The following is a 20668-nucleotide window of genomic DNA, read 5'->3' on the forward strand; positions in this document are numbered from 1 at the left end:
ACTGTTCTAAGCCTTGTTTTTTTTTTTCATGCATTGTACCTTGAAGATACTTCTTTCTTTTTTTTTTTAAGTTGAGGTATGATTGACACATCACATTGGATTAGTTTCAGGTGTAGAACATAATGATTTGCTGTTTGTCATCATACTTAGTTTTTTTTCTTGTAATGAGGACTTGAAGATATTTCTGGACAGCCCATATAGACTTTTGTCTATGATAATTTCTTAAATGAGTCTCCCTGTTGTTGGAGATTTTGGTTGGCTTTACTTACGGGCTTATATAAACTATATTTTAGTGGGCATCCTTGTATATCTATTTTGGCATGCTTCTGCAAGTCCAAATTCCGTAATAAGTCAAAGAGAAAGTACATTTAAAATGTTGATGGCTACGTTTCCCTGTGGAAATGTTGCCCTGGTGTACATTTCTGTTCCGTTCCGATGCTCAGTCGTGTCCGACTCTATGCGACCCCGTGGACTGTAGCCTACCAGGCTTCTCCGTCCATGGGATTCTCCAGGCAAGAATACTGGAGTGGGTTACCGTTTCCTTCTCCAGGGGATCTTCCCGACCCAGGGATCGAACCCGGGTCTCCCGCATTGGAGGCAGACGCTTTAACCTCTGAGCCACCAGGGAAGTCCTGGTGTACATTACATTACACTAAGACTGTGTGAGTGCCTGTTTCTGGGTGACTAGAGGGACTCTGCCCCTGCCAGGAGCCTCTGACATCCACAGGGGTGAGACTGGGCACTCGGCAGGAAGCAGGCCCAACCTTGCTGCTGGGCAGCCTTCAGCTCCCTCCATAGCCTTTGCTTCCACTGAAGATCTCCACTGTGGTTGTGAGATGACTATTTCAGTGTGGCAAACTTCCTGTAGCGATGCGAAGCCCTCCCTGGATTTCCCTTATCCCGTTAGCAGTGTTTTCCTGTCTGTCTTGGGGTGAGAGAATGAATAACCCAATCTTCTCTCTTCCAGGTGAAGAAGGCATATAGACAGAAGGCCCTCTCCTGCCACCCAGACAAAAACCCGGATAATCCGAGAGCAGGTGAGCCTCTCCTAGGCATGGGGAGGAGCCCAACCCACCTGGGTGTGGTGTGAGTGCCGTGGAGGTCAACGCACGCAGCCTGACTTTGGGCACTGGGCCCGTGGCTGCACTTCACACGTTAAGGGCATCTGATCAGTTGCTGATATACTCACCCTTCTTTGTTGTTTGGGCATCTGTTGATGTCTTCCTTTCAGCAGCCTGTGGCTTCTTTGAGGTGCTTTTCTGAGGGAGCACACCGTCACCAAGTCTAACTTTACTTTTCTCCTCTCTCTCTTTTGATCTCTGTGTTTAGCTGAACTCTTCCACCAGCTTTCTCAGGCCTTGGAGGTACTGACGGATGCTGCCGCCAGGGTAAGCACATCTTCCTCTGTCTGAATTGTCCCCTACATTTAGAGAGCACTGTGTGGTCATCCTCTGTACTCGGCCATACTGTCCTTGCCTGGAGACTGTCACCAGACTGCCTCACGAGCCCTAGGGCTAGCGGCGGGGCCAGGGAGGAAGCCTGGCGCTACGGGTGTTACTTCATTGACTGCTCCTCTGTGTTCCTTCCTTCTGCCAGGCTGCGTATGACAAAGTCAGGAAAGCCAAGAAGCAGGCAGCAGAGAGGACCCAGAAACTTGATGAGAGAAGGAAGAAAGTAAAGCTCGGTAGGTGGCATCAAGCTGCTGGTGCCCTGCGGTTTCCCTGGGTTGTTTTTTTGCAGCTCCCCCTTTGCTCCTGTAGCTTCAGTTCCAGCCACTCAGAGCTTTGGGCCCCAGTCCCAGGCAGAGCCCTGTTCTCGGGGGTGGCTCCTGAAGGACAGTCTTGGGAATAATAGCAATGACTAGGTGTGCTGTTAGCTAAGCATTGTGACAGATGTTTTACTGCCTCCTTTAATTATCACGGCTATCCAAAGAGCTGGGTGTTACGAAACCTAGTTTTATAAACAAAAGAGGCTACGGCATCAAAAAGATAAGAACTTGCTGGAACCAGGATTTGAACCCACGCAGCATGAGTACAATCAGTGTCCTTGTTGGCCATGCTGTCATTTATCTGTTTCATTTGTTCGAGTTCTGCACAGAGCTCTCACTCTGAAATCCCCTCAAAAGGATCCAAAGAGAGCCAGACATTCGCCTTTTGAAAAACAGCTTTATCGACATTATTTTGTATATCCTATTGTCCACCCATTTCAAGTAAACAACTCAGTGATTTTTAGTAAATTTAACAAATGGTGCCTCTACGACTCTAAATCAATTTTAGAACATTTTCATTACCCCCACAAGATTGGTTCAGGCATTCTTCACTCAATGTCTCTCCCCTTCATCTTGCCTGTTTCACTTCCATATTTTTATTATGTACATTTACCATCCCAGTACCTCCATCAAAAACAAACAAACCTGGAGTTTAGGTAAGTAAAGTGAACAGAAAAGAAAGCAGCAAGTCCCAGACCTGAGAGAGGCATTTGCCACAGCAGCTGGCCTGGGCCAGAGCCACAGGCAGGTTTCTCTTGGAAGGTGGGAAGGGCTCCAGGCCCTGGGGTGACGTCCTTGCACGGAGGCTGCTGTCCCTGTAGCTGGGTCTGCAGTGAGGTTTGGTAAATGGGAGTTGAGGGGCAGGTACAGGCGACAGTGGAAACTGTGGTGGGAGAGAGCATCGCAGCCGAGGCGAGGTCGCAGGCTGTGGCACCAGGCCGCGGGAACAGAGGCCTCAGCCCTGACCCATGGCCCTGGGCTGCTGACGTCAGCACCCTCCCACACCTTGCTCACTGTTCAGAGAACCAGCTTGGTCAGTGGGAGCTGCTGGAACTCTTCCAGACCCCAGTCACTCAGCTGGAGCCTGTACTCCTCCTTGTGACAACTGTTCTCAATGGAAATTAATCTGGGAGCGCATCGTTATGGAGGGAGGGGGCAGAATTACTGGATGGGCTCATGCTGCTTGAGACTTTGGGGTAGCAGCCAGAGCCAGGTGGGCTGGGGCCACGTGGAAACTGCTTAGACCAGACATTGGGTCACTCAACCCTTGTGCCTAGACCTGGAGGCCCGGGAGCGGCAGGCCCAGGCCCTCGGCAGCGAGGAGGAGGAGGAAAGCGGGAGCGCCAGGACGCTAGAGCAGGAGGTGAGCGTCCAGGCCCTGCGACCATCCGCAAGAGGAAGAGGCCGGTGGAACTAGAGGCTGCTGTGGCTGGGGTGGGCGTGCCCTTCCCACCTTCCCCTGTGGGATATGGGTCGTCTATCCCACCCGCAGGTTGCTGAGCCTAGCTTGCAGGTGGAACGTCCCAGGGACCTTTGCAAGGTGAGCCAACCTGGAATTGGATCTGCACAGAATTGTCACCCTCCCCAACCCCCGCTCTGCAGATCGAACGCCTGCGAGAAGAGGGTTCCCGGCAGCTGGAGGAACAGCAGAGGCTGATCCGGGAGCAGATGCGTCAGGAACAGGAGCAGAGGTTGAGAGGTGAGCGTCCGGCCCCCACACTGGCCTCCCACTTGAGGTGGTTCACAGTGGCTACACTGGCTGCTCAGTGAAGTTGATCTGGAAGCTTCTACCTGCTGGAACCCTCCGGGTACCCTACTTGGACACACGCCACCTTTCTTATAGTTCTCTGGGGCTTATTGGCTTTCACTCTGCCTGAGATCTCCTGGCCCCATTTATGTTGGCTCTGTTTTTGGAGCAGATCACCAGGGCAGGGCAGGGAAGGCTCTGGGACACTTTGTTTCAGTAGAACTGTCAGGTCTGTACCTCTGTCTCTTGCCTGCAGAAGGTATTCACAGCCCCTTGCTGGCAGAGTGCTGATCATGACCTCCAGTAGGCAGCTGGGCTGCTACCCTAAGGTGGTGGCTCCTAGGGGTGAGGGTGGGATTGTTTCTACTTGCCCTACCAGGCTCCACAGCAGGGTGGGGCAAGTACTGCCCTTGGACAGGAGTGATCTTTTCTAGGTCCTTGTGGCCCTAGACTGTGTCTCCCCTGGGGGAACCTCTCCATTACATTCTACCTTGCTAATTTTCCTAAATTTTTTTAGGAATGGCAGAAAATTCTGAAAACAAAGAAACCCCCAAGCTAAAGGTGAGCCCTGCAGGGTCCACAGGCCACCTCACACTGCCTGCTCTCAGCAAGAACAGATGCTTCTGGGGACACCGGGGCTTGTGGTGGGGACACTGGATCTCTGGGAGCCACACCACTGCCCACATGCCATCCTTCCATCTTCCCATGGCCTGGGCGTCAGGGTGACCCATCAGAGCTGGCCGTGAAAGGGTGCTCTTAGCCCTGAAGGCTGCAGGTCAGCCCTCCCTGAGGCCCCTTGAAGGAGAGCATCTTGTAGGCTCTATAAGAGCCCTGAGACTGTGGCTGAGCAGGCCTCCTGCCTGTCCAGTTTTCAAGGGGAATGCATTTTTGGGGGGGTGCTCCCTAGATTACCACTGCCTTGAAGACCAGAGGGGTGTCTGCTCAGTTTGTAAAGCTCAGGTGCAGGGTCTGGTCCTATTGAGAAGTCAGTGTTTAATGGTGGCCCCCACTGCTGTCTTTTCAGCTCAAGTGGAAGAGCAAGAAGGAAGCTGAGTCACAAGGCGGCTATTCCAGAGATGTCCTCCTGCGGCTTTTTCAGAAGGTCTGCTCTGCTGACTTCCCTCTTACCTATCTTCTCAGTCCCCACGTCAGCCCAAACCTCAGGATCTCCAGGCCTAACCTTCCTTCACATCTCTACTTGCCTTTTTTTTACTCTGTGCCATAAACTGTGTGCTAAGTCATTTCAGTTGGTTCTCTTTGCGACCCTATTTACTGTAGCCTGCCAGTCTTCTCTGTCTGTGGGGATTTTCTAGGCGAGAATACTGGAGTGGGTTGCCTTGCCCTCCTCCAGGGAATCTTCCCCACCCAGGGATTGCACCCTTGTCTCCTGTGGCTCCTGCGTTGCAGGCGGATTTTTTACCACTCAGCTACCAGGGAAGCCACAGACCATAGGATAGACTAAAGACTTCTACTCGAGCCATGGCCCTCCAGTCACTCACACGAGTGCCATGTGCCTCCTCCAGCCAGATCTAGCCGTTGTCATCCTTAGAAGTAAGGGGCTTGGCTGGGCATATGGGGAGAGAGGAGGTAGGTGCCTGGCACTAAAGCTCCGTCTTCTCCATCTCCCTCAATCATGGAGGCAGCTGTGTGTCTGCTGGTCCGAATCCCCACGTCTGCCCAGCTCTCCTGTGCTGTCTCCTGCATTCCTAGAAAAAAAAACACCACCACACAAAAACCTTTCTTTCCCATCTCTGATATCCCCTCTCTGGGAACCTAGCAACAAGAGGTTATCCCCAACCCAAAATGACTTGGTTGCCTCTGGGCAGCCTAGGCTTACTCCAGTGTGAGCTGGGCCGTCCTGAAGGCTGCGCCATGCTAACCGGGACCCCTTATCTTCACAGTATGGAGAGGTGCTCAACCTGGTACTTTCCAGTAAGAAGGCAGGCACCGCTGTGGTAGAGTTTGCAACCGTCAAGGCTGCGGTGAGTGCCCTATGGGGCTTTGGGGGCCACAGCAGCCCTGCCATTCCAGGGGAGGAACTCAATTCTGTGGGCCCTCTGAGCTTAGGCATCCCCACTCCTTGGGCCGGCTCAGAGCCAAGATTTCCCCTTGGCCCACAGGTCCTGGGAGAGGAGACACAGAGAGTGAAGGAATGGATGGGAGAATGTTCCAGGGATGGTGTCATTTCCTACTGCCTGGCTCCACACCCCTCACCTTCCCCTGGAAGCCAGTGTGCCTCCAGGTTGGGACCCTCACAGAGCCTTCTCCCCTCCCCCACGGCCCGGTCAGAAGACTCACATTTCCCATGAGGAGGGTCAGAGCTTCAGCACACCATCGCATGAAGGCTGCTCCACTTTGCTTGGAGGATGAGAGTGCTGGTTCTGGTTCTTTCTGTAGGGGTAGAGAGAGCCACTATGTAGCTGACTAGAATGATGGGACTGGGACTGGCTGTTGTATTTGACAGGAGCTGGCTGTCCAGAATGAAGTGGGCCTGGTCGATAACCCTCTGAAGATTTCCTGGTTGGAGGGACGGCCCCAGAGCATGATGGGCCACAACCACCCAGGACTGTCCCAGGTAAGGAGCTGGGCCTCACCCTCCTGGGCCTACTCAAGCTTCGGGGTGCTTCTTCCTATTTGGGCTCTTCTCAGGACCCTTTCCACACAAACCCCAGTCATCGGGACTTCGGAGAGATTGGCAGGTCTGCCCACCCAAGCAGGAGGACTGTGATTCCTTGCTGCCTCTTTCCAGGCTGGCTTACCCTACCCACTACTCTTAGACCTTACTTTCTGCGTTCTGGTCTCCCTTGGGAGCTCTCATCATCATCCAAAGGTGTTGCCCTGGCCTGTGGCTCGCTTGGTTGCTCTGTGAAGCACTTGGTGCTGAGATGACCCGGCGCTTCAGGGAATGGCTGGTGAGGAGGGTGGCTGCCTCCTTCCCCAACTTCCTTCCAGGTGTGTCTGTGGCTGTCCCAGACAGGGACCTACTGTCAAGAGGCAACATCTCCTCTTTAGAAATAATACTGGCTACCCTGCCAACACTGAGGTGCTACCTGGTGCCCGACTCTTGAGGGGAAGCACAGACTTGAGCTGACACACGCCACATACCAGCTCTTAGTCCCCACGGCCCCACGAAGGCTTGTGTTCACTTCCCCCCCATACACATGTATATACACATTCCTGGCCCAGGACACAGCTGCCCCCACTTTGGTGGGACACAAGCTCTCCCTTCTCTGAAGCGTCTGGGGGTCTGTGCCTCAGGCTGATATGTTCCAGTCCCTCTGTGGGGAAGAGTGCCTCTCAAGAGGTCAGCATGGGCTCTGCTCCCACTGCCTCTGGCATGTCCCCCTGCTGTCTGACATGGCCTTCACCCGTGAGGATGGGTTGCTCTCTGGAGGGTGTCCCAGACCCTGGACAGAGGAGGAAAAGGAACTGCTCTGAGCCCGACCTGGGACTCTTCTTTAGAGACTGTTTCTCTCCCCCCTCACCCCTGTTAAGTCCCAGCATTTCACAGCCCCAGATTACACTCCATAGGCTGTGTGATAAAGAACTTTATTTATCATCTGCACCCACAGGGGAGCTTTCCGCTCGGCACATGCACACAAGAGTAGAAAGGGGGAAGCCGTAAGGCTTGCATCGTGGAGGCAGTGTGTGTCAGAACCACATGCCGCCAGCCAGGCTTCGGCTCCAGGTCTTCTGGCCAGGGGTCAGGGTAGCGCCGCAACCTGCATCATCAGAGGCTTTGAGCAAAGCTCCTCGGCCCTGGTGGGGATTCTGGAGACCAGCTGTGCCTCTTCACTGTAACAGCCTTGAGCTTTGTGTTCCTCCCCTGATCAGACCTCCCATATTCTCATGGGTGCAGGAAGGAGGGGAAACTGCACTATATATCGTAGAATTTCCCCAGGGCTCCCATCACTAATATTTCTGAGAATTCCCCAGAGCCTCTCTTCAGAAGCTGTCTGTGCCTGACATCCCCTCGAGTTCCTTTCTTGGGTTCCAGGGAGTGCTCCGGGCAGCTGTGTTGGCATTTTGAGTCTCTCACGCCCCCCTTTCCTGCTAGTGATTTCTTTGGACTTTTTCCTGAGTTATACTCTGTATCTCTGCCGGCCTCACTCTTCCTACCCCGCAAGCCCCTCCCTTCCCTGGCAGGTCCCATCTGCTTCCCTTCCCCCCACCAGGCTATGGTCTAGGCCTGTGTGGCCCAATAGAACTTTCTCCAGTGACGTTAACGTTCACTGTTTGCTGTTCATTGTGGTAACCCTTAGTCATATGTGGCTGCTGAGCACTTGAAATGTGGCTAGTGTGACTGGGATGAATTTCTTATTGTATTTGGTTTTAATTAGTGTGACTTTAAGCAGCCACATGTAGGAGCTGGCACAGCACACCCATCTTTGAGCCCAGTCTGTATTCTCCACTCCCAGACTTGCCCCTGAAGCTGCCGTCCCTCTGCCGCCACCCAGGCCTCTGTGGTTGCAGGCGTGGCCTCCCTTCCCAGCCTAGCTAGCTGTCTTCAGGGCTCCTGCCAGCAGGTGCCCCCCTCACATTTCTGGCTTGCCTCTGTACCTCTGTCCCTCCACCCTGGGGTGACTCAGAGAACTGTTCAGGACCCCAGGGGGCAGGCAGGGACCTGGATTTCTATCCCTAACTTAATCCTTGACCGTCCCCTCCTTCTCTGGGTCCCCAGGCTCCCACCTTGTTCAGTCACCCCACCTCTGCCCATCCTCCCCCCATTTAGAAGCTGAGCTCACTGGGAAATTGCTCTCTCAGCATCTGCAAAACTTCCTCAAGAAGTGAAATCCCCAGGTCCACTTTGAAGGAGAAGAAGGGATCGCTGAGGTCCGGAGCAGGTGTCCTCTGGAAGGGGGGCGTGCCCGTAAGGTCCTCGTCGGAGGATCGGTGGAGGGTGTCTGCCACGGAGAGCGCGGAGGGCAGGGTGGCAGAGTAGGCGGCAGTGTACTCTGCGGAGGGGGCCTCTAGGATGTTGGGGCAGCTGAAACTTTCCCGGTGGAGACGCGGGGGTTTAGGCGGGGCCAGCAGGGTGGCCCGCGGCTGCTCGTCCCCCCACAGTGGCAGGCGCCGGCCATCTGGTCTCCCCCGCAGCTCCCGGATGACCTCTCGGTTGCTGTACTCTTCATGGTCCCCCCCAGCCGTGCTGGCCTGGCTGAGCACGCTGCCCTGCCGCCGGAGTCTCCGCGGCCGCCCCAGGCTCAGCCGCTTGAAGAAGGAGGGGCTGCGAAAGGACCCTCTGCGCCAGGTCTCCATGGGGCCCTGGGGAGCCCACAGACCAGCCTGGTACCTCAGAAGCCCGGTCAAGGGGAGCTGGGGACCATCGGGTCCCGCTGGAGCAGTGAACAGCGAGAGTCAGGCAGCCCTCGCGGGCAGAAGCAGAGGCCTCCGGGTTTCTGCTCAGCACGGAGCATGGGCGAGCATCCTGGGTGATGAGAGGGCTTGCAGGGCAGTCTAGGAGAGCCGAGAGCTGGCAGTGCCTGGCGATAGGAGTTTCCCAGAGGGGCAGGAGTGGCCCGGTTACTCGGCAGGGTAGTGGAAAAACCCCAGGAGGAGGAAACGGCACTTACGGAGCTGGAGTTCGGGCCGCTGCGGTAGATGAGAGCTGCACTGTCTTCCCCTGGGCCCGGCTTCTCCCCGGCTCAGCTGGCTTCTCCCTGGCCCCGACAGGGGACCGGCCTCTCCGCTGGGAGCTCCCAGACTGTGATTAGTGGCTTGGCTGTTTGTGACCGCGTGTGGCGGTGGAGATGTTTTGTTGTCTTCAGTTGACTCAGTCAGGTGGGAAGTCGCGTTTCACGCTCTGAGGTAATTGCAGCATCTGCAGGCTGGGGTTCGGGCTGCGCGGCCAACACCCTGGGGCACCGGGAGCTCAGGATTCCTCTGGGGATTGTCCGGGGGCAGCCCTGCTCTGTGTGTCACCACGCTGCCTCTTCTTCCTCCACAGCCGCAGTGCGCTGGGCCCTGCCTGGCTCTCCAGCTCCTGTGTGTCTGGAGTGAGGAACTTAGAGGTGGGAGTTAATTGAAAGACAGGAGTGTGGAATGACTGTTGGGGAAGGAAGGGGCCTGTCACTGGTGTGGGTGACTCAGACCTGGGGCCCAGTGACAGGCCGTCATTAGCAGAACCCGCAGGGATGGGGAGGAGGAAAGAGGCAGAGGGTGTGTTAAGGGTGAGCAGCCCTGCACCTGTAAAGCGCTGGCTCCTCCCAGGGGCGTGCCAAGGGTGACTTCAGGTTTTCTCAGCAGAGCAGCATTACCTTGGGGAAGGGAGAACTGACCTCCCCTTGGCCTGACATCAAACCTGGCTACTGTTTCCTCACCCTTCCTTGATTTACCCAGATGGCCTCAGGGCAGGAAAGGACAGTTGAGGGCCAGGGTCCTACCTTCCTGTCAGGCTGTGTGGACCTCATCTGGGGACGGGGCTCTGGGGAAGGGGCTGGGCCAAGCCTAAGAGGTGGGCCTGGCAGGGAGGGCAACTCTCCTTGAAGTTGCTCCAGCTTGGGAGAGAGGAGGCGGCGTGGGGTTGTTGGGAGGAACAGGGGGATCTGGGCTGAGTAACACTTCCTGGTTCCGTACATCCCCGACTCCAAACCAGTTGGCCAGGGCCTAGCATCTTAACCTCAGCCACTCCCTTCTAATTCCCTGGGTCATTGACCACCAAACTTTCTTCCTGGCTTGTACCGCGAAGGTGCACCAGCTTGGGGTACTACGAAAAGCTCTCTGCTCTGCAGCCCCCTCTGGCCTGGCTCGCTTCTGTGCCACCTCTGGTGGGCTTCACCCATATTCACGCAGCTTCAGCTGCACGGAGGGAGGAAGTGGATCTAAGACCCACTGCAGACCTTATCAGGGCATGAGGTCAGTGGCTCGGGGCTCGCCTCTCCAGCCCACAGCCTTGGCCTGCTGAGGTGGTTGTTTATTATTCTTTTGATTATTAAAATACTGCACTCTTTAATCCCTCACCCTGTGCTGGCAAGATCATAAAAGAAGAAGCCAGGGCCCTGCCCTCCGGGAGCCCTGGTGTGTATTTTTAGGAGGCAGGCTGGCCTCTTGTTTCCCTCTCCTCCTAGGGTGGGGCTCCCTCTGTGTCCTGAGCAGGAGCCAGACCACAGGAAGGGTGGGCAGCTGGGAGGGGGCAGTGCTCTCACCTCCTCCTGGCAGAGCCGGTCTATTTCTGCACCTTCAACAAGCCCTCTTCCCTGGGAACTTGTGAAAAGCAGAAACTGTGGGGTGGAAGACATGAAGGGAGATGAGGGCCTGGCCCGAGTCTGAGCAAGTGATTCACTGAGCTGACTGCAGATGTGAAGGGCCTGGGAAAGGGGGAGGTGCGGTGGGGTGACAGCTGCTTGATGGGCTGAAGGGAGGCAGCCGAGCAGCTGGCCTGGGGCCAAAGGCCTGCTTGCTGTGAGGGAATATGGGTGACTTGGGATTGCAGGATGTTCCAGGGTCCTTCCTTTCCCGGGCAGCCTCCCTCCTTGACCGTTGGTGGCGGCTCTGCCTAGGCCCTGTCCTCCAAGTCTGGAATCTGTGGGACACTGCCCTGCCACCCCGATCCCTCCCTGTCTCCCTCTGTCCCCAGGGCTCGGTGGTGTCCGAGAGGGACTACGAGAGCCTCGTGATGATGCGCATGCGCCAGGCAGCTGAGCGGCAGCAGCTGATCGCCCAGATGCAGCAGGAGGACCAGGCGGGGCAGCCCACGTAACCTCCTGCCTCCAGCCCTCCCCTCCCACAGCCCTTTTCTTAAACATCACCAATAAACTTTCTGTTTTTTAAGAGTCTACCTCTATTGCATACATAGATATAGGGTGTGGGCCTACCCAAGCGTGGCCCTGGTTTCTGGGCTCTTCCCAGGCTTGGCTTTCCCTCCCAGGAAGTGAGCAGACCCCAGGGAGGCACTCCACTTGGTCAGAGTCAGTGGCCAGCAGAGGAGAGGAGCAACCTCTCATCACAGCCCTTTATTGGCTTGGACTAGCTACGCAGGCCCCACCCACCCAGTCCTGGAGCCATGCTCCACAGGGGCACTCAGCTCCCTGCCAGGGGCAGCCTGGCTTATCAGCCCCTCAGTTTTTGACACAACAGGGCCTCATCCAGGGCCAGGCCAGAAGCTAGAGGGGCAGCTGAGGGCACCAGGGCCAGGGGCCCGACCCTTCCACATTTTCTGAGACAGGTTTCAGAAAAGGCCATTCACTGCCCAGTGGTGCTGGGCCAAGGAGAAGGATGATTTGGGAAGAAGGGGCAGGGTGGTGAGCAAGGCAGGGTCTTGGGGTCGGGGCCCATGGCAGCCACTCCAAAGAAGGGGTGACTGGCACTTCTCAGTGTGGGAGGGTCACTCCTTGTGCAGGCACCACACCAGCGTCTGGCCCACCCCTGTCATGCTCAGCACACGGAAGCCCCTGCGCTCCAGCTTGTCCAGGACTATTCGAGGAGGGTCATTCACGTAGTACTCACAGCTGCGAAGAGAAGGAGAGTGGCATGAGAGGGTACACAGCACAGCCCCGTGTGCAAACCTAGTATCTGCTCCAGACTTGGCCTGGTCACAAGTACTCCTAACAGGACTGCTGTTTGCAGGTTGCCTTCTGCAAGTGTTCCCTGCCCTGTCAGCTGCTTAGCTCTTTGCATCATCTCATTTATTCCTCTCAACAACCTAAGAGAGGTACTGTTATTCCCATTTTATTTATAAGAAAGAAAATCAAGAGGAGTAAAGCAGCTTTTCTGATGTCATCCAGATAGTAACACCCCTATTCATCTGAAAATAGTCCACATGCCCTGGGTCACTGCCAATTTGGAGGGAGCAGCCTCCTTTCCCCAGGCCCATCCCTCAGGCCTCTGTCCTCTTGCCTGACTGTCCTGCAGTCCTGGAGCAATAAGGTTGGCCTTCAAGAGCTCCTGGCTGTGGGTGCTGCCCCCTAGGATGGAGAATGCTTGGTTTCTCTTCTTTTAGGATTAATTGATTCTGAAGGGCCATCAGACAGATAAAGAGCTCAAGCCCCAGGCTGGGCATCTCAGAGACAAAAGCCTCATGCAAAGGGATGGGGTTGGCTTCTGCCCTCCAACCCTGACCAAGGGGCTAGGGCCAGCTCACCTCCTCTCTCCCTTCTTTTAACTGGGGTATACTCTGGTGACCTTTTTTAGGAGTTCCAGCCTGTGTGGACAGGGTTCTCCCTGTCCACTGGGTAGGAAGGAATGAGGGGCATAAGAGGAAGTAATGATCACTGTTTAGACTTGGAGATGGGGTGAAGGATGCCGAGGGAAGTGGTTAAGTCCCCAGGCAGCAGCTGAACTGGAAGCAGGACACAGATATCCTGTTCCTAGGGCTGAGCTTTGTTACTCATTCAGCTCTTCAAGCCACAGCCTTTCTCTGTGCCTGTCTTGGCCTTGATGGGATTCAGCTTAGAGATGAAAGGGTAAGGGAAGAAGCAGTCTACTTGCAGAAGTCTAAACTCAGGGGACTGGACTCTGTCCTGGTACTTTGTCCAGGGGCTCCCTTGTGAAGGGAGGGCCAATGGAAAAGCTCTCAGAGCAAGCCTGGGGGGTTGTGGTGAGGCAGCAGATGGGACCCACCCTACAGAGGACAGATCCCCAGGATGCAGGCAGAGGGGTCCTGAGGCTGGGCAAGGGCATTGTCTTGTGTAAATGGAACAAAGACAGGCCTCGGGGCTGGCGGGGAGAAGAGTCTTAGGAATGCTACTACTTACAAGTTGTTTCCCAGGACACTTCTTTTTGAGGCCCCCAGATGCTGCATCAGTTCTGGATCTGAGTGCTCATCACCCACCATGGTGGGGCCCACCTCCTGCAAGGTAAGCCACAGAGTCTGCTTGGCTGTCTGCCAGGTTGAGGTGTGCAGTTAGCCTGTATCTGAACCCACTTCAGTTAAAGGCTGGAGGGAGAGGGAAGGAATCTTGGGGGCTAAACACAAGCTGGGAAGGGGTGGAGTCCATCAGTCATCAGATTGAGCAATGTGGGGCCTCCTTGGCCCTTCTAGGCTGGACCAGGCAGTGCCCAACACTGGCACCTTCATGCCAGGCACCACTGCATGTATCTAGTATCAGAATCACCCAGAGAACAGAGAAATGCAAATGTATGTCCACATAAAAACTTGCACACACAGTAGCATTGTTCATAGTAGCCAAAAAGTAGAAACAACCAAAACGTTTGTCACCTGATGAGCGGATAAATGAAATGTGATACAGCCTTTCAGTGGAATTTTATTTGACAATAAACAGGGATGAGTACTGATGCACGCTACAATACGGATGAACCTTGAAAACATCATATAAGTGAAAGAGGCCAAAGACCACATATTATGATGAAAAGTAGGTGAGTGGCTACCTAGGGCTGAGGGGCCCAGGGGAAATGAGTGACTGCTAAGGTTCAGGGTTTGGGCATAGGGTTTCTATTTAAGGTGACGAAAATTGTTCTACATGTTCTAAAATTGCTTATGGTGATGGTTGAACAATTCTGAATAAGCCAAAACAAACCAAAACCCACTGCCGTTGAACTGTACACTTTAAATTGGTGAATTCTGTGGTTATATGTATCATATACTAATGAAACTGCTAGTTTAAAAAATTGCTTCCGGAGCACTGAATTCCCAAACTCCAGGCTTACAGAGTGCTTCTGGAGATCTGGGAAGGGACACAGGAATCTACATTTTACCATCTGCACAGCTGACTGGCTCTTAAACCACTGCCAAGATTTCTCCCATCCAGTGGAGAGCTCATCTGCTATTTCCTGCATCTCTAGGGAACCGTGTACCTCCTGATGGATCACCGGAACACTGGAGAGGTAAGGGGTGGACGAGCATCCTGCTGCCCAGGTTGGGGACCCAGTCATATTCTGAGCAGTCAGCACCTTCTTTTTGCAGAGGAAACTGTGCCCAGGGAAAGGGGAGTGGCTTGACTGTTGAATGGATGTTCTCACACCTCTAACCCTCCTGGACGTCTCTGGGTTCTTTCTTCTCTTTCTTTTCTAAGGTTTCAGAAGAGCTCTTCCTGGAAGTGCCTAAGGGCGCAGCTCGTAGCTGTAGTTGGGCCACTTGGCACAGGGCTCTCAGTGTGGTAGCACATCCTTTTCTTTTTCAAACCTCTCTTCCTTAGGTTAGTCCACTCCTCCCACCCCTCACTGCCTGGCGGAGCGGCTCTGTGTAGGGCAGTGGTTGCTGCACTTGTGAGAGCAGGACTTTCTGGTTCCCTCTCAGAGGCTTCGACCTCCCGCAGGCAGGTAGGACCCGAGCCGCAGGCGCCCGGAATTCCTGGGTGGCGGGGACTCACGCACGTAGCCCCCCTTCCCGGGCGCTGGAGGGGCCCGGCCGCCGGAGCTCCCTAGTCCCTGGATCCAGGCAGGGTCCGAGTTCCAACCTCCCTCCTCGCCGCCCGCGGGGGGCGTGTCCCAGGCGGCTTCCGCGTCCGGGCACCGGGAGGCGTCGCCCGGGAGGGAGGCGCCAAGGTGCGGCCGGCAGCGTCCCCCAGCCCGGGGCCCAACGCCAACTCCCAGGGACGGGCAGCGGGTACTCACCATGCGTATCTGGGTGCTGATGAGCAGGTAGGGCATGGTGCGCGCGTCCCGGCCAGGCTCCTTCCCTGGACTTTGGGTCGGGCGCCGACGCCAGCCCCTCAGCTCCGGGACTGCGACCGGCAGCCTAGAGCCCAGTTACTCCGACTCTGGCCTCGGGTTGCGCCAATCCCTGAGCGCCTGGTCCGTAAGCCCCTCGACCGGCCAATCAGGAGCGGGCGCCCTTGACGCGCCCGGAGCTCGGTGATTCGAGACCCGCCCCCAGCCCTGGGGCCGCTCACTGGGACCCTGTGTTGTCACCCGCCGCTTCCGAGGGTCGTCCGGCGGCGTGGAGGGACCTCTGTTGGGTAGTGGGGGAATCGCTCCCGCACCGGCGCGCCGGAGATGGGAGCGGCCCCCGAGCTCTGCTGGCTGCGTTGGGCCGTGGCGCCCAGCGCGCGTGTTGACCTTGCACCCATTTACTGCAACATCTCCAGTAACAGGTTCCAAAGTCCCGCTCCCCGTCCCTGCCCCTGTGAAGCCCAACAGGGAGCAAAGGGCGACCCCACTGAGGTCTCCCAAGCTCCTGTCCACATCACCCAAAGACTCCTTTAAAACGTTTATCGGGTCCCTACTTCCCGACCCAAGACACGTTCTCCGGAGATTCCTTAAACGCACGGAAGACAGGCAGGAGACCCCCCGGTGCACTGCGCATTCCTGCCTCCGCGACTCTAGTTCCTAGTACAGCGGCGGAACCTTGCATTTCTGTGGCCTTGTAGGTAAGTATGTAAGAGAACTGAGCACTTCGCTGAATGCCAGGCCTAGAGAGACTGATACCAACGGAATCTGGCAGTTCAGAGAGCTTTCCGTGAAGCTGGAGAGACACGGCACACGTGCAGGAGACCACAAGGCAACACCTGGGACAAAAGAAACTTCCCCGAACCACCCACCAAAGACAGCGGCGAGTTCACCTCCACGAGTTCACGCCCTCATCTGGATGCATCAAAATCTGACAGCATTCTTCATCTGCTTTGCTGTGACATCTGCCTTGTTGTGATTGGTTTTTAAAAAAAGAAAAGCAAAACAAAGGCAGCCTGTAACCTTCCCTCCCAGGCTGTTGAAAAATCTTCACTTCATAGAAGGGCACTTACAGGGCTCTCTCTGTACCTCCAGCACTTTGACCGATGAGGAGAGAAACACAAGGATAAAATGGCAACCCACTCCAGTGTTCTTGCCTGGAGAATCCCAGGGACAGGGGAGACTGGTGGGCTTCCGTCTATGGGGTCACACAGAGTCGGACACGACTGAAGTGACTTAGCAGCAGCAGCAGCAACCCTAAAGAAGGAGCTTCCCTGATAGCTCAGAGAAGTGGTAAGGAATCTGCCTGCCAATGCAGGAGGCTCGGATTCAACCCCTGGGTTGAGAATTTCCCCTGGAGAAGGAAATGGCAACCCACTCCAGTATTCTTTCCTGGGAAATCCCATGGAGAGAAGAACCTGGCGGGACACACCCGTGGGGTCACAAAAGAGTCAGACACAACTTAGCAACTAAACAACAACCCTAAAGGATCCTTCCTGGTGATCTATTTCTCTGTACTCTCTTTCACTATTCTCTACCTCCAGGACTAGAAGTTTAGCTGGAGAGATAAGACGTATTTATGCTTAACAAAGAACTTGTTAAACTAAAAATTAATGCCCAGGATATATAAAGAAATCTTACAAATTAGGAAGAAAAAGAAGAAAAATGGGCAAATGACTCGATTAGGCACTTTTCAAAAGAGACAGTGGAAATAGGCAATAAACATAAAACATGATGTTCAATATCATTAAAAATTCAGAAATACATATTAAACCACAATGAGATAATGCTTTACAGATTTGAAAAAAAATCAGAATGTGTAAGCATCATGTATTGGTGCGGATGTCTAACAGTTGAAACATGAAACATTACTGTTGGGATTACAAATTGTTATGATAGATACAATCACCTTGGAAAACAATTTGGCATCATCCAGTAAAGCTTAAGATGTTCATTACTGTGACCCACCAACCTCTTGTCGATAAACCTGGGAAAACTCATTGACTGCATCAAGAATATTAAAAAAGAATATTCATAACAGCACTGTTCAGTCGCTCAGTTGTGTCTGACTCTTTGTGACCCTATGAATCACAGCACACCAGGCCTCCCTGTCCATCACCAACTCCCGGAGTTCACTCAAACTCATGTCCATCGAGTAGGTGATGTCATCCAGCCATCTCATTCTCTGTCGGCCCCTTCTCCTCCCACCCCAATCCCTCCCAGCATCAGAGTCTTTTCCAGTGAGTCAACTCTTTGCATGAGGTGGCCAAAGTATTGGAGTTTCAGCATTAGCATCAGTCCTTCCAATGAACACCCAGGACTGATCTCCTTGAGAATGGACTGGTTGGATCTCCTTGCAGTCCACGGGACTCTCAAGAGTCTTCTCCAGCACCACAGTTCAAAAGCATCAATTCTTCGGCGATCAGCTTTCTTCACAGTCCAACTCTCACATCCATACATGACCACAGGAAAAACCATAGCCTTGACTAGACAGACCTTTGTTGGCAAAGTAATGTCTCTGCTTTTTAATATGCTGTCTAGGTTGGTCATAACGTTCCTTCCAAGGAGTAAGCGTCTTTTAATTTCCTGGCTGCAATCAGCATCCGCAGTGATTTTGGAGCCCCAAAAAATAAAGTCTGACACTGCTTCCACTGTTTCCCCATCTATTTCCCATGAAGTGATGGGACCAGATGCCATGATCTTTGTTTTCTGAATGTTGAGCTTCAAGCCAACCTTTTCACTCTCCTCTTTCACTTTCATCAAGAGGTTTTTGAGTTCCTCTTCACTATCTGCCATAAGGGTGGTGTCATCTGCATATCTGAGGTTATTGATATTTCTCCCAGCAATCTTGATTCCAGCTTGTGCTTCTTCCAGCCCAGTGTTCCTCATGATGTACTCTGCATATAAGTTAAATAAGCAGGGTGACAATATACAACCTTGACGTACTCCTTTTCCTATTTGGAACCAGTCTGTTATTCCATGTCCAGTTCTAACTGTTGCTTCCTGACCTGCATACAGGTTTCTCAAAAGGCAGGTCAGGTGGTCTGGTATTCCCATCTCTTTCAGAATTTTCCACAGTTTATTGTGATCCACACAGTCAAACAGCACTGTTAGTAATTAGCAAAAAACTGGAAACAGTCTTAATTGCCATCTGAAGCAGAGCAAGTTTTTGCTTGATTCATACAATGGAAACTATAGCAATAAAAATGAATAAAAAAGCAAATATTGGGAAAAATACAGACTAATTCTATTTACCTATATCTCACAAACATGCAAAATTAAACAATTTGAAGGAAATGATAAATGTAATATTCAGGGTAGTGGTTACAACTCTGAGAGAAGAGAAAGGGATGGAGCAGAGACAGAAATGCAGGGTTCTTAAAAGACAAAAGTGATGTTCTCCTTCTTACACTAGGATGTGGGTGCAGAGGATTATAAATGTACTCAGTTTTTGTACATATATTATAAGTATTATTTTGTAGCCATTAAATATTTTGTAAGAACAATCTTTTTTAAATGTCAAGTGTCTTAGAGGTAAGGCCACCATCCCAAGGCATGTATCACCTCTCTTGAAAGAGCCAGGTACATCAGGCTCTCATGTTCTGGGCAGAGATCAGGACAGGGGTTTGGGGTGTGCTCTACTCTCTCAGGCTGGACTGTGGAGGGGTGGGGAGGAGGCAGGAGGATAGTGCCTATTTCAGACTGCCAGGGCTTTATTAAATTTGCAAAACTGGTCTGAAGATGCAGCATAAGATAGAGTGCTCCATTCAGAATCACCTACCCCACTGCTGACTGCCCTGGCAGAGGCATGCACACCAGACAACATCTTTAATATCCAGGAGGAAATGAATGCCCCTACTTGGTTTTCCCGTCTGGCTTCACCTCTTGCCACAATCAGTTTATCTGGCAGATCTTCCTCCCCTATAAAAGGAGGAGAAATTGTTCTTCTACAACTCAGCTTTTCATTATGAAAATCAACCTGTGTCCACAGGGTTAACAGAGGCTTATGACTAGCAAATTATTACCTTGTTTTACAGAACAATAGATAAGAAACAGCTTGTTAAAAACCCCCTCTGTTTGTAAACTCCCTTCACTGATTAAACTAGCTTTTTTTTTAAAGCTAGCTTTAATTTGTGTGTTTTTTCTTCTCTCTCTCTCTTTAATTTCATATCCTTCAAGCATCATACAGCCTGGGTAATATATCACAAGACTCCTTAACCACCCCTACAGATAACACCTTTGAAGTGTGGGTTGCTATAGCAACGGGAGCTCAAGTTGTTTCTTAGGAACTTGGAATCAGTTAATGTTCTGTTCAAGCTGGCTAAGCCTGGTTGGGTCCACTGACCCTAAAACTGGGCCCACACAGGTGTCCAGTGAACAGCCTTTTGACATAAGAGGGTCAAAACTCCACCATCAGATCATGCTAAGCGCACGCATTTTTTAACATACATCCCATGAAGAAGCGTATAACCCAGATATGGCCACACAGAACACCATTTACTTTATCTTTTCCTGTCTATAATCACCTTCCCTCATGCCTAAGATCACCCTGTTTCTTTTATTTTTTATTTTTTAACTTTGGCTATGCTAGCTCTTGTTGTGGCAGGTGGGATTCTCCAGTTGTAATTAGAGGGGCTTAGTTGCTCCCTGGCATGTGGAATCTTAGTTCACCGACCAATGATTAAATCCATGTCCCCAGCATTGGAAGGTAAGTCCTCCACCCTGCTTCTTTATGTCTCAAGCCTTCAGAGAGGCGGATCTAAGATTTGTTCTCCTGTCTCCTGGCTTGGCTGCCTTGTTAATGAATTCTTTTTCTGCTGCAAACCTCTGTGTCTTAGCATTTGACTTGCCATGCTTTGGGCAAACAAATCTGGTTTGGTAACAAAAGCATTATCAATGTGGCAGGGGCTGGATATTGGTCATTCCTTATTTCCTTCCTTCCTCCAGGCAGCTTTTATGGATGGTCTTTGCATTAGAGCTGTGCTAGGCATAGGGAATGGATCAGGCATGAACTCCATCCTGGAAGAGTAAGCAGTCCAGTGGGTAGAGAGTCTAGAAAGCAAATATTTATGGAACCAACTGTAATAGAGGTAACCAAACCTCAAAGGCAAAGAAAGAAAAGATTAATTCCACTAAGGAATTAGTTAATTAAACAGGTTTTTATTCCCTCCAAAGTAAAAATACTAAGTTTTTTTATTACAAAAGAAATACATTCTTATTTCAGAAAAATGAGGAAAAACATGGAAAAGATATTAAAAGCATTCCTTTCTCACTACCAAGACAACATACTTAATCTCTTAGTGTATCTCAAGAGGTACTAATACTAATGAAACTGAATCCTTAAAAATGAGTAGCTGGAAAAAAAAATCAGTAGCAGATATTGGTGAAGTTTTTTATTTAAAGGCCTTCACCATAGCCTCTGGAATTTTTAAAAAAATTATTAATTTTATTTAGTTTTGGCTGCTCTGGGTCTTCATTGCTTTGTGAGGGCTTTGGCTAGTTGTGGTGAGCAGGAGCTGTTCTCTAGTGCGGGCTCAGTAGTTGCTGCACAGGGCTTGGCTGCTCTGCAGAATGTGAAATCTTCCTGG

At 52.5% G+C, this 20668-nt stretch overlaps 3 protein-coding genes across 5 annotated transcripts in view; 1 reads left to right on the plus strand and 2 right to left on the minus strand.

Moving 5' to 3' along the window:
- Nucleotides 1-11287, plus strand: part of DNAJC17 (DnaJ heat shock protein family (Hsp40) member C17) — a 29532-nt gene extending 18245 nt beyond the window's left edge. The window contains exons 2-12 of one of the 2 annotated variants that reach the window (XR_008687232.2): nucleotides 968-1037; nucleotides 1330-1388; nucleotides 1597-1684; nucleotides 3046-3131; nucleotides 3371-3467; nucleotides 4033-4076; nucleotides 4540-4617; nucleotides 5417-5497; nucleotides 5636-5757; nucleotides 5980-6090; nucleotides 11092-11287. Coding sequence is in view for 1 of the 2 variants with exons in the window: in XM_055435936.2 (XP_055291911.2) it covers nucleotides 968-1037; nucleotides 1330-1388; nucleotides 1597-1684; nucleotides 3046-3131; nucleotides 3371-3467; nucleotides 4033-4076; nucleotides 4540-4617; nucleotides 5417-5497; nucleotides 5980-6090; nucleotides 11092-11214 (837 nt within the window). In the remaining variant the exon portion in view is untranslated. The remainder of the gene's footprint in view (nucleotides 1-967; nucleotides 1038-1329; nucleotides 1389-1596; nucleotides 1685-3045; nucleotides 3132-3370; nucleotides 3468-4032; nucleotides 4077-4539; nucleotides 4618-5416; nucleotides 5498-5635; nucleotides 5758-5979; nucleotides 6091-11091) is intronic. The other variant, XM_055435936.2, reaches the window with a different exon arrangement.
- C9H15orf62 (chromosome 9 C15orf62 homolog) lies at nucleotides 2146-11092 on the minus strand. Of its 2 annotated transcripts, XM_055435937.2 has the most exons (3): nucleotides 8261-11092; nucleotides 5814-5906; nucleotides 2146-5221 (listed from the first exon to the last, which is right to left on the minus strand). In XM_055435937.2, the coding sequence occupies exons 1-2, from the start codon at nucleotides 8772-8774 to the stop codon at nucleotides 5839-5841; spliced, it is 582 nt and encodes a 193-aa protein (XP_055291912.1). In that variant the 5' UTR covers nucleotides 8775-11092; the 3' UTR covers nucleotides 2146-5221; nucleotides 5814-5838. The 2 variants fall into 2 exon arrangements, with proteins under 2 accessions (XP_055291912.1, XP_088695919.1); XM_088839793.1 differs by lacking the exons at nucleotides 2146-5221; nucleotides 5814-5906 and adding an exon at nucleotides 7049-7361.
- A 130-nt stretch (nucleotides 11288-11417) lies between the features above and the next one.
- On the minus strand, nucleotides 11418-15187 carry GCHFR (GTP cyclohydrolase I feedback regulator). Its single transcript, XM_055435938.2, has 3 exons — nucleotides 15027-15187; nucleotides 13208-13302; nucleotides 11418-11962 (listed from the first exon to the last, which is right to left on the minus strand). The coding sequence occupies exons 1-3, from the start codon at nucleotides 15060-15062 to the stop codon at nucleotides 11839-11841; spliced, it is 255 nt and encodes an 84-aa protein (XP_055291913.1). The 5' UTR covers nucleotides 15063-15187; the 3' UTR covers nucleotides 11418-11838.
- Between the last annotated feature and the right edge of the window lie 5481 nt (nucleotides 15188-20668).

This window comes from Moschus berezovskii, chromosome 9 (genome assembly GCF_049115385.1).
Source record: "Moschus berezovskii isolate FMDL1 chromosome 9, NW_MosBer_1.0, whole genome shotgun sequence".
Classification (NCBI taxonomy): domain Eukaryota; kingdom Metazoa; phylum Chordata; class Mammalia; order Artiodactyla; family Moschidae; genus Moschus; species Moschus berezovskii.